The 18336-nt window shown below is 42.7% G+C and overlaps 1 protein-coding gene across 4 annotated transcripts in view; it reads left to right on the forward strand.

Annotated features, from left to right (window-relative positions):
- FGD3 (FYVE, RhoGEF and PH domain containing 3) overlaps nucleotides 1-18336 on the forward strand; it is a 52620-nt gene that overhangs the window by 13040 nt on the left and 21244 nt on the right. For 3 of the 4 annotated variants that reach the window (XM_082637287.1, XM_082637290.1, XM_082637288.1), the window contains 5 exons: nucleotides 8583-8672; nucleotides 13895-14031; nucleotides 15847-16003; nucleotides 17207-17345; nucleotides 18160-18218. In XM_082637287.1, coding sequence (XP_082493413.1) covers nucleotides 8583-8672; nucleotides 13895-14031; nucleotides 15847-16003; nucleotides 17207-17345; nucleotides 18160-18218 — 582 coding nt within the window. The remainder of the gene's footprint in view (nucleotides 1-8582; nucleotides 8673-13894; nucleotides 14032-15846; nucleotides 16004-17206; nucleotides 17346-18159; nucleotides 18219-18336) is intronic. The other variant, XM_082637289.1, reaches the window with a different exon arrangement.

Consider the following 18336-nt stretch of genomic DNA (forward strand, 5'->3'; position numbering starts at 1 on the left):
CCACCCATGGGGGCTCGGCCTTGCAAGGAAGCTCATCTGTGTCCCTTTAGCGTTTTGGGCTCTGGGCTCTACACTGGGACTTGTGGGGACATGGAAGTAAAGCCAACAGCCCCGGCTTAGAGAGACCGCCTGTGCATGGGAGGAGAACAGCGTAGGTAAGCTGCAAGTGACTGGGTCCCAAGACAAGCACAAGTGGCACTTGGCCAGGGTCAGACCTGCTGGCTCCTGGTAGAGATGGTATGGGCTAACATGGCCGCATCAGGAGGCAGGCTTAGTGGGCAAAGGGCAGCCATAGGCCTGCACTGTTGGAAGCCAGATTCTCAGCGAGTGGGCTGGGGGCATGTTTTAATCTAAGTTTTATTATTATTCAGGAATGGTGAAGCCAACAAACCAGGAGATGACTACCATTTAAAGACAGTTTATGGCTCCCGAGAGGAAGGGGAACACCACACCATGGGGAACCAGAGGGGAAAGCACCAGGGTAGGGCAGGAGGCAGAGGGAGTGGAAATTGTGAGCAAGAGTCTTTTTTTAATCACATAATGATTTTATCCTTTTAATTGAAGTATAGTTGATGTACAAATACTATATAAGTTACAGTAGAGTCTTTATTGTGGTTTCTGAGGAGAGGGATGGGTGAGACAGGGTAAGCAGGCTTAAGATTGGCCAGTTTGAAGAATTTCAGTGGGTTCTGTGCACAGGGACTGTCCCTGGGTAGCTCGCACCTGGACCTGTGTAATTAGGGCAGGGGAATAGGGGAAAAGCAAGTATAAAGAAGGTGGTTGGGTGTGGGCTCTGGATGGGTTGGTTTGCACTTGAAAGACATTCTTGCCAGCGAATCCTTTACACCTCTAGGAATCAGCGAACCCTGGGAGGGACAGTCCCTCCAGAGTCAGCAAGGCCCCAAAGTTTTGGTATCAGGATAATGCTGGTCTCAGGGAATGAGTTAGGAAGTGTTCCTTATTCTTTAATTTTTTGGAAAAATTTGAGAACAATTGGTATTAATTTCCCAGTGAAGCTATCTGTTTCTGGGCTTTTCTTTGTTGGGAAGTTTTTTATTGCTTATTTAACCTCCTTACTTGTTATTGGTCTGTGCAAATTTTCTATGTCTTCATGACTCAGTCTTGGCAGGTTGTGTGTTTCTAGGAATTTATCTATTTCTTTTAGCTTATCCAATTGTTGGCATTTAATTGTTCAGAGCCGTCTCTTCTGATCCCTTGTGTTCAACTGTGGTATCAGTTGTAATATTTCCTCTTTCATATTATTTGAGTACTCTCTCATTTTTTGGGTAAGTCTAGCTAAAGGTTTGTTAATTTTGTTTATCTTTTCAAAAAACAACTCTTAGTTTTGTTGGTTTTTTCCCATTGTTTTTCTACTTTCTGTTTCATTTATCTCTGTTCTAATCTCTATTATTTGCTTCCTCCTGACTGCTTTGGGTTTAGTGTGTTCTTTTTCTAATCTTGAGGTGCAAAGTTAGGTTGTTGATTTGAGATCTTTCTTCCTGTTACATGTATGCACTTACAGCTATAAACGTCCCTCTTAGCCCTGCTTTTGCCACATTCCATAAGTTTTGATATATTGTGTTTTCATTTTCATTTGTCTCAAGCTATTTTCTAATGTCCTTTGTAACTTCTTTGACTCCTGTTTAAGTGCGTATTGTCTAATTTCTACATATCTGTGGATTTTCCAGTTTTCCCTGTGCTGTTGATTTCTAGTTTCATTCTGTTGTGATTGGAAAAGATATTTTATATGATTTCAATCTTCTTGAATTTTTTTTTTTTTTTTTTTTTTTCTTTTTGCGGTATGCGGGCCTCTCACTGTTGTGGCCTCTCCCGTTGCGGAGCACAGGCTCCGGATGCGCAGGCCCAGCGGCCATGGCTCACGGGCCCAGCTGCTCCGCGGCATATGGGATCCTCCCAGACCGGGGCACGAACCCGTATCCCCTGCATCGGCAGGCGGACTCTCAACCACTGCGCCACCAGGGAGGCCCTTCTTGAATTTTTTAATACTTGTTTTGTGGCCTAACACGTGGTTTGACCTGGAGAACGTTCTGTGTGCACTTGAGAAGAATGTATGTTCTGCCATTGTTATATGGAGTGTTCTGCATATGTTTGTTAGGTTCATTTATTCTACAGTATTATTCAAATCCCCTGCTTCCTTATTGATATTTTGCACGTCCTATCCAGTGTTGAAAGTAGAGTACTGACATCTCCTATTATTCTTCTGTTGCTATCTGTTTCTTGCTTCAATTCTGCCAAAGTTTGCTTCATATATTTAGGAGCTCTGAGGTTTGATGAATAAATATTTATAATTGTTATATCTTCTTGGTGAATTGGTCCTTTTAACATTATATAATGTCTTTCTTTGTATTGTGTAATGGTTTTTTAATTTAAAGTCCATTTGTCTGATGTAAATATGGCCACTCGTGATCTCTTTTGTTTACCATTTCCATGAAATATCTTTTTCCATCTTTCACTTTCAGCCTATGTATGTCCTTAAATCTAAAGTGAGTTTCTTGTGGGTAGCATATAATTGGATTTTTTTTTAACCTGTTCAATCAATCCATATCTTTTGATTGGGGAGTTTAATTCATTTACATTTAAAGTAATTACTGGTAGGGAAGGACTTACTATTGTCTTTTTCATTGTTTTCTGTATGTTTTGTAGTTTTTTTGTCCCTCTCTTACTGCTTTCCTTTTTTAAGTTTAATTGACTTTTTTGTAATAATATGCTTTGATTCCCTTCTCATTGCCTCTTGTGTATATTCTATATATTTTTTCTATTGCAATTACATAAAATAGTTAAAGTTATAGTATTTTATTTTTTTAAAGATCTTCCATCTGATTTTTATTTTTTTACTGGAGTATAAAACATTGTAAAGCACTCCATTTTATTGGAGTGCTTTACAATGTTATGTTGGTTTCTGTTGTACAACAAAGTAAATTAGCTATATGTATACATATATCCCCTCCCTCTTGGACCTCTCTCCCAACCCCCCATCCCACACATCTAGGTCATCACAGAGCATTGAGCTGAGCTCCCTGTGCTATACCACATGTTCCCACTAGCTATCTATTTTACACATGGTAGTGTATTTATGTCAAACCTAATCTCCCAATTCATCCCACCCTCACCTTCCCCTCCCCCATGTCCACACGTCCATTCTCTACGTCTGCGTCTCTATTCCTGCCCTGCAAATAGGTTCATCTGTACCATTTTTCTAGATTCCATGTATATGCGGTAATATTTGATATTAGTTTTTCTCTTTCTGACTTACTTCACTATGTATGACAGTCCCTGGGTCCATCCATGTCTCTACAAATGACCCAATTTTGCTCCTTTTTATGGCTGGGTAATATTCCATTGCATATATGTACCACATCTTCTATATCCATTCATCTGTCGATGGACATTTAGGTTGTTTCCATGTCCTGGCTATTGTAAATAGTGCTGCAATGAACATTGGGGAGCATGTATCTTTTTGAATTATGGTTTTCTCTGGGTATGTGCCCAGTAGTGGGATTGCTGGATCATATGGTAGTTCTATTTTTAGTTTTTTAAGGAATCTCCATACTGTTCTCCATACTGGATGCATCAATTTACATTCTCACCAACAGTGCAAGAGGATTCACCCTCTCCAGCATTTATTGTCTGTAGTTTTTTTTTTTCTTCTTCTTCTTCTTCTTTTTGGCTGCTTTGGATCTTCGTTGCTGTGCACAGGCTTTCTCTAGTTGCGGCGAGTGGGGTCTACTCTTTATTGAGGTGTGCGGGCTTCTCATTGTGGTGGCTTCTCTTGTTGTGGAGCATGGGCTCTAAGTGCGCAGGCTTCAGTAGTTGTGGCTCACGGGCTCTGGAGTGCAGGCTCAGTAGTTGTGGTGCACGGGCTTAGTTGCTCTGTGGCACATGGGATCTTCCTGGACCAGGGCTTGAACCCACGTCCCCTGCATTGGCAGGTGGATTCTTAACCACTGCGCTACCAGGGAAGTCCTACTGTTTGTAGATTTTTTGATGATGGCCATTCTGACCAGTGTGAGGTGATACCTCATTGTAGTTTTGACTTGCATTTCTCTAATAATTAGTGATGCTGAGCATCCTTTCATGTTTGTTGGCCGTCTGTATATCTGCTTTGGAGAAACGTCTACTTAGGTCTTCCGCCCATTTTTGGACTGGGTTGTTGTTGTTGTTGCTGTTTTGATATTGAGCTGCGTGAACTGCTCGTTTATTTTGGAGATTAATCCTTTGTCAGTTGCTTCATTTGTAAATATTTTCTCCCATTCTGAGGGTTGTCCTTCTGTCTTGTTTATGGTTTCCTTTGCTGTGCAAAAGGTTTAAGTTTCATTAGGTCCCATCTGTTTATTTTTGTTTTTATTCTCATTACTCTAGGACGTGGGTCATAAAAGGTCTTGCTGCAATTTATGTCAAAGAGTGTTCTTCTTATGTTTTCCTCCAAGAGTTTTATAGTGTCTGGCCTTACATTTAGGTCTTTAATCCATTTTGAGTTTATTTTTGTGTATGTTAGGGAGTGTTCTAATTTCATTCTTTTACATGTAGCTGTCCAGTTTTCCCAGCATCACTTATTGAAGAGGCTATCTTTGCTCCATTGTATATTCTGGCCCCCTTTGTCATAGATTAGGTGACCATAGGTGCATGGGTTTATCTCTGGGCTTTTGACCCTGTTCCATTGATGTATATTTCTGGTTTTGTGCCAGTACCATCTGTTTTGATTACTGTAGCTTTGTAGTATAGTCTGAAGTCAGGGAGCCTGATTCCTCCAGCTCCAATTTTGTTTCTCAAGATTGCTTTTGCTATTTGAGGTCTTTTGTGTTTCCAAACAAATTGTAAAATTTTTGTTCTAGTTCTGTGAAAAATGTCCTTGGTAATTTGATAGGGATTGCATTGAATCTGTAGATTGCTTTGAGTAGTATAGTCATTTTCACAGTGTGGATTCTTCCAATCTGAGAACATGGTATATCTCTCCATGTTTTTGTGTCATCTTTGATTTCTTTCACCAGTATCTTACTGTTTTCTACATATAGGTCTTTTGCCTCCTTAGGTAGGTTTTTTCCTAGGTATTTTATTCTTTTTGTTGCAATGGTAAATGGGATTGTTTCCTTAGTTTCTCTTTCAGAACTTTCATTGTTAGTGTATAGGAATGCAAGTGATTTCTGTGCATTAATTTTGTATACTGCAACTTTATCAAATTCATTGATTAGGTCTAGTAATTTTCTAGTGGCATCTTTAAGATTTTCTGTGTATAGTATCATATCATCTGCAAACAGTGACAGTTTTACTTCTTCTTTACCAATTTGGATTCCTTTTATTTCTTTTTCTTCTCTGATTGCCGTGGCTGGGACTTCCAAAACTATGTTTAATAATGTTGGCGAGGGTGGGCACCCTTGTCTTGTTCCTGATTTTAGAGGAAATGCTTTCAGTTTTTCATATTAAGAATAACGTTTGGGCTTCCCTGGTGGCACAGTGGTTGAGAGTCCGCCTGCCAATGCAGGGGACGCGGGTTCATGCCCCGGTCCGGGAAGATCCCACATGCCGCAGAGCGGCTAGGCCTGTGAGCCATGGCTGCTGAGACTGTGCGTCCGGAGCCTGTGCTCTGCAACGGGAGCGGCCACAACAGTGAGAGGCCCGCGTACCACACACACACACACACAAAAATAATAATATATAAATAAATAAATAAAATTTTTAAAAAAAGAATAATGTTTGCTGTGCATTTGTCATATATGTCCTTTATTATGTTCAGGTAGGTCCCCTCTATGCCCACTTTCTGTAGAGTTTTTATCATAAATCAGTGTTGAATTTTGTTGAAAGCTTTTTCTGCATCTATTGAGGTGATCATATGGTTTTTATTCTTCAATTTGTTAATATGTGTATCACATTAATTGATTTGTGTATATTGAAGAATCCTTGCATCCCTGGGATAAAGCCCACTTGATCATGGTGTATGATCTTTTAAATGTGTTGTTAGATTCGGTTTGCTAGTATTTAGTTGAGGATTTTTGCATGTATGCTCGTCAGTGATATTGGACTGTAATTCTCTTTTTTTGTGATATGTTTGTCTGGTTTTGGTATCATCTTCTTCATTTTTGAAAGATGGCTTTGCTGGATACATATTCTTGGTTGACAGTTTTATTTTTTCTTTCAGCACTTTAAATATATCACCCCACTCCTCCCACCCCCCTTTTTTTTATTATAATGTGTCCCAGTGTGGTTCTTTAGATTTATCCTATTTGGAGTTCTGTGAGCTTCTTGAATTCGTATGTCCATTTCTTTCCTCATATTTGGCACAGTTTCAGCCACTAATTCTTCAAGTACGCTGTACTTGACTCCCAAAATGCATATATTGGTCCCTTGGGTAGTATCCCATAAGCTTCTTAGCCTCTCTTTGCTTTCTTCATTGTTTTTTCTTTTTGTTTCTCTGATTTATGATTTCAAATGACCTAGCTTGAACTTTTCAGTCTAGTTATTGCAATTTTCAGTTCTATAGTTTCTGTTTGGCTCTTTTTTTTTAATAGTTTTTATCTTTTTATTGATATTCTCATTCTGTTCATGCATCAATTTCCTGATTTCACTTAGTTGTCTGTGTTCTTTTTTAGTTCATTAAGCATCTATATGACAGGTATTTAATATTTTTTACAGGCAGCTCATAGAGCTATGTTTCTTTAGGTTTGGTTTCTGGAATTTTATTTTGTTCCTTTAATCACACTATGCTTCCCTGTTTCTTTGTGATTTTTTGCTGGAATTTGGGCATCTGAAAAACAACCGTCTCTCCAGTCTTTGCATGCTGGCTTTGTGCAGGGAAAACCTTAGCCAATCAGGCTGGAATTTCTAAGACCTATTACACTTTTTCTGATCTCTTGCTCCCCTGGCATCTGCCTGCAGAACATCAGCTCTAACATGCTGCTTGCCTCTGTTTTCAGACTCTGGCACTGGTCATGGCAGCATTCCAAATCAGGCAAGACAGAAACCAGTCCCTCAGGCAGCTTCCAGATGAGCCAAAACTTTGGATGCACAGTTCATTCCTTTGTTTCCATCCTGAGGGAGGAGCCCTAGTTGCAGGGGTTGGGGTTCTTCCCAGTTGTGCTGTGTTATGCTGCATGGGGGAGGAACACAAAAGGGTGTTCCAAACATGCCAATTTTCATTCTCTATTTGATAGAATCTCTTCTTAGTTTTACAATGCCTTGGGAGCTGTAGCTTCTCAGCTGGTCTCCAGAGTTTTCACAGAGGTATTCTTGTTAGTATATTGTTAACTCATGTGTGGGGGAAGGAAGGCCTATAACTTTCTTTTTTTTAAAATATATTTTCTTGAAGTATAGTTTATTTACAATGCTGTGTTAATTTCTACTGCACAGCAAAGTGATTCAGTTATATATATACATATATATATTTTTTAATATTCTTTTCCATTATGGTTTATCACAAGATATTGAATATAGTTCCCTGTGCTATACACTAGGACCTTGTTGCTTATCCATTCTATATATAGTAGTTTGCATTTATTAATCCCAAACTCCCAATTCATCCCTTCCCCCCCTTTGGCAGCCACAGGTCTGTTCTCTATGTCTGTGAGTCTGTTTCTGTTTCATAGATAAGTTCATTTGTGTCATATTCTAGATTCCACATATAAGTGGCAGCCACAGGTCTGTTCTCTATGTCTGTGAGTCTGTTTCTGTTTCATAGATAAGTTCATTTGTGTCATATTCTAGATTCCACATATAAGTGATATCATATGGTCTTTCTCTGTCTGGCTTACTTCACTTAGTGTGATAATCTCTAGCCCATGTTGCTACAAATGGCATTATTTCATTCTTTTTAATGGCTGAGTAATATTCCATTGTATATATGTACCGCATCTTCTTTATCTATTAATCTTTGATGGACATTTAGGTTGTTTCCATGTCTTGGCTATTGTAAATAGTGCTGCAATGAACATTGGGGTGCATGTATCTTTTTGAATTATAGTTTTGTTTGAACATATGCCCTGGAGTGGGATTGCAAAATCATATAGCAACTCTATTTTTCGTTTTTTGAGGAACCTCCATAGTGCCTGCACCAATTTACATTCCCAGTGTAGAAGGTTTCCCTTTTCTCCACACCCTCTCTAGCATTTCTTATTTGTAGACTTTCTAATGATGGCCATTCTGACCAGTGTGAGGTGGTACCTCATTATAGTTTTGATTTGTATTTCTCTAATAGTTAGCAACGTGGAACATCTTTTCATGTGCCTGTTGGGAGGGCCTGTAGCTTTCTAATCTGCCACCTTGCTGATGTCACTCCACAATATATTTTGAAGTGGCTATTGCAACTCCTCTGTAGTTAAAGCCCCTGGAAGATAGAGTTCTCTCTGGGCTGCAGAAGGTTTGGGGGGGTTGGTAGAAACTATTATGTCTTCCCCAGAAACCTCCCTGGAAATTCCATCTGCGAGAACTGAGCCCCACATCCCAGTCCCAGTAGCCTCCTCTGGTCTTTTGGGGCCCCTGGTCATCCCTGGCATACAGCAGGTAGCCTTTGTCATATGCTGCCTCCCCAAAACTCATCTTCCCCAGGTGAACTATGGCTCTTCTCTTCACAGTGCTCTGAGCCCCAGAAGCTGCTCCACATTGCCCAGGAGCTGCTGTACACTGAGGAGACCTACGTGAAGCGTCTGCACCTGCTAGACCAGGTAGCCCTCCTGGCTTGGGCCTGCCTTTGTCCACTTCCAGAGTTTCAGTGGGCAGTTTCAGAGGCAAACTTTCTATCTTAGCATTGGCTAGGGCTTGCAGTTGGAGTATGACTGACATGAATACTAAAACTTGGACAAATTTAAGTCTCCTCCAGAAAGTCTTAGTTTTTGCTTTCAGAACTTGTGACTCTGGGGCAACGGTCTCATCCAGTCACCTTGGGTTTTTTTTCTTCTTGGCAGTCAAATTATCTGAGCATGTAATGGCCTCTGGACATCTTTCTGCATAAATAGTTGGGACAGTGGGTGGCACTCTCCCTGTCCACCTGGCAATGTGGGGTTTATGAGCACAGGAAGTAAAACTCCAACAGAAACTGGGTTTTGACAGGTGCTTCGTCTGTTTGTAGCTCACAAAGCAAAGAAAGGAAATCAGGACCATCCATTTCCCTTGAAAGGCAGATGGAAGAAAGATGGCCTGTCCCCATCTAGAGGCGACTGTCCCTGCCTCACCCCCAATTCTTAGCCCTAAGTAAGCTTGCTTTAAGACCATAAGGTTCTTCAGCACCACCAAACCAGCTTTACAACAAATGTTAAAGGAACTTCTCTAGGCAAGAAACACAACAGAAGGAATATACCTACAATAACAAACCCAAAGCAATTAAGGAAATGGGAATAGGAACATACATATCAATAATTACCTTAAATGTAAATGGACTAAATGCTCCCACCAAAAGACACAGAGTGGCTGAATGGATACAAAAACAAGACCCATATATATGCTGTCTACAAGAGACCCACTTCAGACCTAGAGACACATACAGATTGAAAGTAAGGGGATGGAAAAAGATATTCCATGCAAATGGAAATCAAAAGAAAGCTGGAGTAGCAATTCTTATATCAGACAAAATAGACTTTAAAATAAAGACTATAAGAAGAGACAAAGAAGGACACTACATAATGATAAAGGGATCAATCCAAGAAGAAGATATAACAATTGTAAATATTTATGCACCCAACATAGGAGCACCTCAATACATAAGGCAAATACTAACAGCCATAAAAGGGGAAATCGACAGTAACACAATCATAGTAGGGGACTTTAACACCCCACTTTCACCAATGGACAGATCATCCAAAATGAAAATAAATAAGGAAACACAAGCTTTAAATGATACATTAAACAAGATGGACTTAGTTGATATTTATAGGACATTCCATCCAAAAACAACAGAATACACATTTTTCTCAAGTGCTCATGGAACATTCTCCAGGATAGATCATATCTTGGGTCACAAATCAAGCCTTGGTAAATTTAAGAAAATTGAAATTGTATCAAGTATCTTTTCCGACCACAATGCTATGAGACTAGACATCAATTACAGGAAAAGATCTGTAAAAAATACAAACACATGGAGGCTAAACAATACACTACTCAATAACGAAGTGATCACTGAAGAAATCAAAGAGGAAATAAAAAAATACCTAGAAACAAATGACAACAGAGACACGACGACCCAAAACCTATGGGACGCAGCAAAAGCAGTTCTAAGGGGGAAGTTTATAGCAATACAATCCCACCTTAAGAAACAGGAAACATTTCGAGTAAACAACCTGACCCTGCACCTAAAGCAATTAGAGAAAGAAGAACAAAAAACCCCCAAAGTTAGCAGAAGGAAAGAAATCATAAAGATCAGATCAGAAATAAATGAAAAAGAAATGAAGGAAGCGATAGCAAAGATCAACCCAACTAAAAGCTGGTTCTTTGAGAAGATAAACAAAATTGAAAAACCATTAGCCAGACTCATCAAGAACAGAAGGGAGAAGACTCAAATCAATAGAATTAGAAATGAAAAAGGAGAAGTAACAACGGACACTGCAGAAATACAAAAGATCATGAGAGATTACTATAAGCAACTCTATGCCAATAAAATGGACAACCTGGAAGAAATGGACAAATTCTTAGAAATGCACAACCTGCCAAGACTGACTCAGGAAGAAATAGAAAATATGAATAGACCAATCACAAGCACTGAAATTGAAACTGTGATTAAAAATCTTCCATCAAGGGCTTCCCTGGTGGCGCGGTGGTTGAGAGTCCGCCTGCCGATGCAGGGGATACGGGTTCGTGCCCCGGTCTGGGAGGATCCCACATGCCGTGGAGCGGCTGGGCCCGTGAGCCATGGCCGCTGAGCCTGCGCGTCCGGAGCCTGTGCTCCGCAACGGGAGAGGCCACAACAGTGAGAGGCCCGCGTACTGCAAAAAAAAAAAAAAAATCTTCCATCAAACAAAAGCCCAGGACCAGATGGCTTCACAGGCGAATTCTATCAAACATTTAGAGAAGAGCTAACACCCATCCTTCTAAAACTCTTCCAAACAATATCAGAGGAAGGAACACTCCCAAACTCATTCTACGAGGCCACCATCACCTTGATACCAAAACCAGGCAAGGATGCCACAAAGAAAGAAAACTACAGGCCAATATCACTGATGAACATAGATGCAAAAATCCTCAACAAAATACTAGCAAACAGAATCCAACAGCACATTAAAAGGATCATACACCATGATCAAGTGGGGTTTATTCCAGGAATGCAAGGATTCTTCAATATACGCAAATCAATCAATGTGATACACCATATTAACAAGTTGAAGGAGAAAAACCATATGATCATCTCAATAGATGCAGAGAAAGCTTTTGACAAAATTCAACACCCATTTATGATAAAAACCCTGCAGAAAGTAGGCATAGAGGGAACTTTCCTCAACATAATAAAGGCCATATATGACAAACCCACAGCCAACATTGTCCTCAATGGTGAAAAACTGAAACCATTTCCACTAAGATCAGGAACAAGACAAGGCTGCCCACTCTCACCACTCTTATTCAACCTAGTTTTGGAAGTTTTAGCCACAGCAATCAGAGAAGAAAAGGAAATAAAAGGAATCCAAATCGGAAAAGAAGAAATAAAGCTGTCACTGTTTGCAGATGACATGATACTATACATAGAGAATCCTAAAGATGCTACCGAAAAACTACTAGAGCTAATCAATGAATTTGGTAAAGTAGCAGGATACAAAATTAATGTACAGAAATCTCTGGCATTCCTGTACACTAATGATGAAAAATCTGAAAATGAAATCAAGAAAACACTCCCATTTACCATTGCAACAAAAAGAATAAAATATCTAGGAATAAACCTACCTAAGGAGACAAAAGACCTGTATGCAGAAAATTATAAGACACTGATGAAAGAAATTAAAGATGATACAAATAGATGGAGAGATATACCATGCTCCTGGATTGGAAGAATCAATATTGTGAAAATGACTCTACTACCCAAAGCAATCTACAGATTCAATGCAATCCCTATCAAACTACCACTGGCATTTTTCACAGAACTAGAACAAAAAATTTCACAATTTGTTTGGAAAAACAAAAGACCCCGAATAGCCAAAGCAATCTTGAGAACGAAAAACGGAGCTGGAGGAATCAGGCTCCCTGACTTCAGACTATACTACAAAGCTACAGTAATTAAGGCAGTGTGGTACTGGCATAAAAACAGAAAGATAGATCAGTGGATCAGGATAGAAAGCCCAGAGATAAACCCACGCACATATGGCCAACTTATCTTTGATAAAGGAGGCAGGAATGTACAGTGGAGAAAGGACAGCCTCTTCAATAAGTGGTGCTGGGAAAACTGGACAGGGACATGTAAAAGTTTGAGATTAGATCATTCCCTAACACCATACACAAAAATAAGCTCAAAATGGATTAAAGACCTAAATGTAAGGCCAGAAACTATCAAACTCTTAGAGGAAAACATAGGTAGAACACTCTATGACATAAATCACAGCAAGATCCTTTTGGACCCACCTCCTAGAGAAATGGAAATAAAAACAAAGATAAACAAATGGGACCTAATGAAACTTCAAAGCTTTTGCACAGCAAAGGAAACCATAAACAAGACCAAAAGACAACCCTCAGAATGGGAGAAAATATTTGCAAATGAAGCAACTGACAAAGGATTAATCTCCAAAATTTATAAACAGCTCATGCAGCTCAATAGCAAAAAAACAAACAACCCAATCCAAAAATGGGCAGAAGACTTAGATAGGCATTTCTCCAAAGAAGATATACAGACTGCCAACAAGCACATGAAAGAATGCTCAACATCATTAATCATTAGAGAAATGCAAATCAAAACTACAATGAGATATCATCTCACACCAGTCAGAATGGCCATCATCAAGAAATCTAGAAACAATAAATGCTGGAGAGGTGTGGAGAAAAGGGAACACTCTTGCACTGCTGGTGGGAATGTGAATTGGTACAGCCACTATGGAGAACAGTATGGAGGTTCCTTAAAAAACTACAAATAGAACTACCATATGACCCAGCAATCCCACTACTGGGCATATACCCTGAGAAAACCATAATTCAAAAAGAGACATGTACCAAAATGTTCATTGCAGCTCTATTCACAATAGCCCGGAGCTGGAAACAACCTAAGTGTCCATCATCGGATGAATGGATAAAGAAGATGTGGCACATATATACAATGGAATATTACTCAGCCATAAAAAGAAACGAAACTGAGCTATTTGTAATGAGGTGGATAGACCTAGAGTCTGTCATACAGAGTGAAGTAAGTCAGAAAGAGAAAGACAAATACCGTATGCTAACACATATATATGGAATTTTAAAAAAAAATTTTTAAAAAATGTCATGAAGAACCTAGGGGTAAAACGGGAATAAAGACACAGACCTACTTGAGAATGGACTTGAGGATATGGGGAGGGGGAAGGGTAAGCTGTGACAAAGCGAAAGAGAGGCATGGACATATATACACTACCAAACGTAAGGTAGATAGATAGTGGGAAGCAGCCGCAGAGCACAGGGAGATCAGCTCGGTGCTTTGTGACCGCCTGGAGGGGTGGGATGGGGAGGGTGGGAGGGAGGGAGATGCATGAGGGAAGGGATGTGGGAACAGATGTATATGTATGACTGATTCACTTTGTTATAAAGCAGAAACTAATAAAAAAAAAGGAAAAAAAAAAAGACCATAAGGTTCTTTGAGCCAGTTTGATGAAGTGGAAGGTTCACTAAGAAAACATAAGGCAATGGCAGCCTCTCTTGAGCTCCCATACCTGCAGCAGAAGCATGATCGTAACCATCTGCAGTGACCCACACTCAGTGACCACTGCATGGGCTTCTCCGTGCCCAGGTTTTCTGCACCCGACTGGTGGAAGCAGGGATCCCTTCAGAAGTCACCACAGGCATCTTCTCTAACATCTCCTCCATCTATTGCTTCCATGGGCAGTTCCTCCTGCCTGAGCTGCAGACACGGATCATGAATGAGTGGTAAGTGCCCCTCATGGTGCCCGGGAAGTGTGGGGCTGGCATCTCCCAGGGAGTTTGGCTCCAATGCCCCTAGTGGTTGAGGGTCCTGGTGATACTATTGCAGTGGTTTTGTTGAATACTCTTTGCCAAGCAGCCTCTAAATCTGGGGTTTGTATGCCCAAAAGTCAGGAGGCACCTGGGGAACCTGTCTCATAGTGCCCTGGGCTCTCTTTCTGTAGGGTCCTGGGCCAACCCTGACCCCAAGCCCACTCAGTGTCTTAGCTTCTTCATCTGCAAATTAAAGGGACTTTAATACCTGCTCAGGGCTTTGTAGAATTTAAATGAGGTTTGCCATCTGCAAACACCAGGGAATAGACAGTGCTTATTGGTTTATTTTCCCTCCTAGTGTATATTGCACCTCTGCTTTAAAAAATGAGATGTTTTTCTTCCTCAGCAGTGTCCCCAGAGGGCTGTCCATCTGGCTCTCTGCCGCTTCCATTCATTTGTAGCAGAGGGACTGCCCAGCTGTAAGAAATGATAATAAAACATTTCAGGCATGGCCCCCAGCTCGCCATTCTCCACATTATGTGCGTCCCCCTCTGTTCTGGGTGCTGCTGCAGCTTTGCTTTGGGGTCTCTGCTATCTCCCCTCTTCACTGGCCTGGCTTGAGCCAGTGTGTGGTTCTCCTGTGGTAAGAGGAGACGAGGCCATTCTCCAAGCTGCAGCCAGGCCAGGGAGAACACAGAGGCCAGGGGGCTTGACTGGGGATTGTCCCTGCACCTGCAAGGCTCAGCGAGGGTCCAGGGCAATCTGTAAATATTTAGAAAGACATGCTCCACCTGCAGAGCAGGTTATACTGTGTCCAAGGCCATGAGGTTAAAGCTCAGGGCTAGATTGGCTTTCTGGCTGATGCAGTGCACACCTGCTAGATATGAGTTTTCTCCTCAAGGCCCTGGAGAGACTGTCAGCACACAGACACTCCTTGTATAATAATGGTGCGAGAGTCCAGCAGCTTGCCCATCCGTGTTCACAGGCGGTGGGCCTTTGAGTGCACAGTCCTAGTAATGCTGCAGAGGATGACTTTATGCATATGCCTTTTTTTCTTCTTTTTGATTATTTCTTTAGGGTAAATCCCCCACAGTTCTAAGGTCAAAGGTTATTAATATATTTTCTGCTCCTTGAAATTTATTTCCAAATCCCTGTCCAAACCATTCATTATTACACAGTGCTGCTTTCCCATGACATTGCCAGTTAGATTGCCCCATTGTTCCTAATCTTTGCTCATACAGAAGAAGTATAATGGGGTTTTCTTGATTCTTTTTTTTTTTTTTTTTTCCGGCACGCGGGCCTCTCACTGTTGTGGCCTCTCCCGTTGCGGAGCACAGGCTCCGGACGTGCAGGCTCAGCTGCCATGGCTCACGGGCCCAGCCGCTCCGTGGCATGTGGGATCTTCCCGGACCGGGGCACGAACCCATGTCCCCTGCATCGGCAGGCGGACTCTCAACCACTGCGCCACCAGGGAAGCCCATCTTGATTCTTTTTGATAACTCATCATTAAAGTGATTCCATTATTACTAACAACTCCTGGTTTTGAGCAATCGTTCTATGACTGCACGGTTGAAGTACTTTACATGATCCTCTAGGTAACACACTATTTTCCATCCCATGTGATACAGGGGAGGAAAGTAAGGCTTGGGGAAGGTGACCAGTTTGCCCACCATCACACAGAGCTGGGAGTCAGGCCATTGTCCCATAGCTCCCTGGTGAAGTCCCTGTCTCACCCTGGCCCTTCACTGGAGCTGTTTGTCTGACGATCTCACTCACTCCCCCACAAAGGGACACAAACCCCCGGCTTGGAGACATCCTGCAGAAGCTGGCCCCATTCCTCAAGATGTATGGTGAATATGTCAAGAACTTTGACCGGGCCGTGGAGCTGGTGAGCACCTGGACCCAGCGCTCACTGGTATTTAAGGACATTGTCCAAGGCATCCAGGTAGGGCAGTCCCACCTCTGCTTCATGGGCACAGTGTTGGGTTTGTGTTTCAACATGGAGAAAATCAGTAAAATTGTGGGATGTGTCCAGATGCTCTATTGATGCTTTGATCCTTAAAATAACTTCCAGAGACAAATCATCCTTCTCATTTCATGGGTGAGGAAATCGTGGCTCAAAAAGTTTGTGCGATCTGTGTCACAAACTATTATTCAATAGGACCTGGATCCAAACATGCTGGTCTCCCTCCACAGCATCCCTCAATGGCTAGTGGAAGCACTTAGGAAAATGTTGCATTGACCTTTTCTTTCTCTTTTTCTGCAAACAGCCTGTTCACACCTCTGGTTGCTGTTGTCTACTGCCATGTTGGTCTTTTTCTTACTGATTCATGAGGTTTTTATATGTTAAGAATGTCAGCTGTTAACCGTCAAATGTGTTGCAAATTATTTTTCTCCATTGATGTTTTATTTTTTAACTTTATGTATGATTTTGTTTTCCATACAAAATTTTGGGGTTTTAATTAGCCACATTCACCAATTTTAAATAAAGTAATTCTTTAAAAAATATTTTCAGTATGTGCCACATGCACATATATGCATACATGCACACACATAATACATAGGCACATGTGCATATGTGTACATACACATGTGTTCACACATGCATACGTGCACCTACATTCCTCACTGTACCCTGAAGGGTTAATGGGCACAGAGTCCCTCTGTGCTGAGGGTTTGGAGGCCAGGCTCCGATTTGGGGTGGCCCCTTGATAACTTTCTGTGTTTTCCCCAGATCCCACTGTAATCAGGTCACCCATGATTTCTCAGCCTAGGGTCCTAGATCCCCCTGCATCTCGCAGCATCCCTGTCCCTCCCCAGAGAGGATAGCTCTGATACTACCAGAGTGTTTCCTTCTCTCATTTTGCCTGCACTCCTTGCACGCTCATCCCCTCACTTATGTCTGGGCCCTCCCAGCTGTCCCCACAGAACAGTCTCCAGTGAGGATGTGTATAAAAAGGCCAGCGCTGGGTCTAGAGCAGGCCTGCCTGGGGTCCAGCTCCTTACTCCATTGTTCAACCTCTCCAAGCCTCAGTTTCCTCTGCTGTAAGATGAGGTCTGTAAGTTGGGTATAGCACTCCAGGCAGCCTCCTGGGGGATCCACATGTGTGTCCATGGGTGTCCCACACTGCCTCTATCTCCCCCACAGAAGCAGGAGATGTGCGGAAATCTGACACTGCAGCACCATATGCTGGAACCCGTGCAGAGGGTCCCCCGCTATGAGCTGCTGCTCAAGGACTATCTGAAGAGGCTCCCAGAGGATGCCCCAGACTGGAAGGACGCAGAGAGTGAGCCAAGCCGGCCACAGGCTGAGGGGCTCCTGGGCAGTGGGAGCTGGGGCCTCTGCTGAAAACCCACATTGAGAGAGACAGAGGGTCAGAGACAGAAAGAGAGAGACAAAGAGATAGAGACACGGGGCTTCCCTGGTGGTGCAGTGGTTGAGAGTCCGCCTGCCGATGCAGGGGACACAGGTTCGCGCCCCGGTCTGGGAAGATCCCACATGCCGCAGAGCGGCTGGGCCCGTGAGCCATGGCCGCTGAGCCTGCGTGTCCGGAGCCTGTGCTCCGCAACGGGAGAGGCCACAGCAGTGGGAGGCCCGCGTACCGCAAAAAAAAAAAAAAAAAAAAAAGATAGAGACAGAGAGACAGATAGAGACAGGGAGATGGAGAGAGCTCCAAGTGACCCCTAAACAAGGAGGTGACCGAGAGTCTGAGTGTAAGGGAAAACCGCCCCTGCCTCCACTGCAGTGCGGCAGGTGGATGAAGGTTCTGTGGAGGGCGCTGCTAAGTGTTGGCAGAGCTTAGGCCTCATGGAGGACCTTATGGGGCTGGCAAGGCTGCTCCTGGTGCATGGGCAGCAGCTGGCAGGCAGCATGGGGCAAGGTCTGCACAGGGGAGTGGCATGCCAGCCCCGGCAGACCCCCAGCAAATGGGATGCGTCTGCAGGGTCGCACCCCCACACCCAGGGCCAGGTCTCATGAGCAGCCTGGTACAGCCGTGGGAAAGGGCAGGAGCAGGGCAGACCCTGACACGAAGCCTCGTGGGGCGACTACCTGGGTGGAGCCACCGGGCGCCCTGCAGCTTGACTGTCTTCTTTCTGCAGGGTCCTTGGAGCTCATCTCCACGGCTGCCAACCACTCCAACGCTGCCATTCGGAAAATGGTGAGTGTGGGCGACCCTGGAAGATGCCCGAGGGACCAGTAGTTTGGGGTAGGGAGGGCACAGGGTGGGCCAGGTACTGTCAGCATGCATACTCACCCACCTGTCCCCCAGGAAGACA

This window comes from Mesoplodon mirus (genome assembly GCF_964341445.2).
Source record: "Mesoplodon mirus genome assembly, chromosome: 1".
Classification (NCBI taxonomy): domain Eukaryota; kingdom Metazoa; phylum Chordata; class Mammalia; order Artiodactyla; family Ziphiidae; genus Mesoplodon; species Mesoplodon mirus.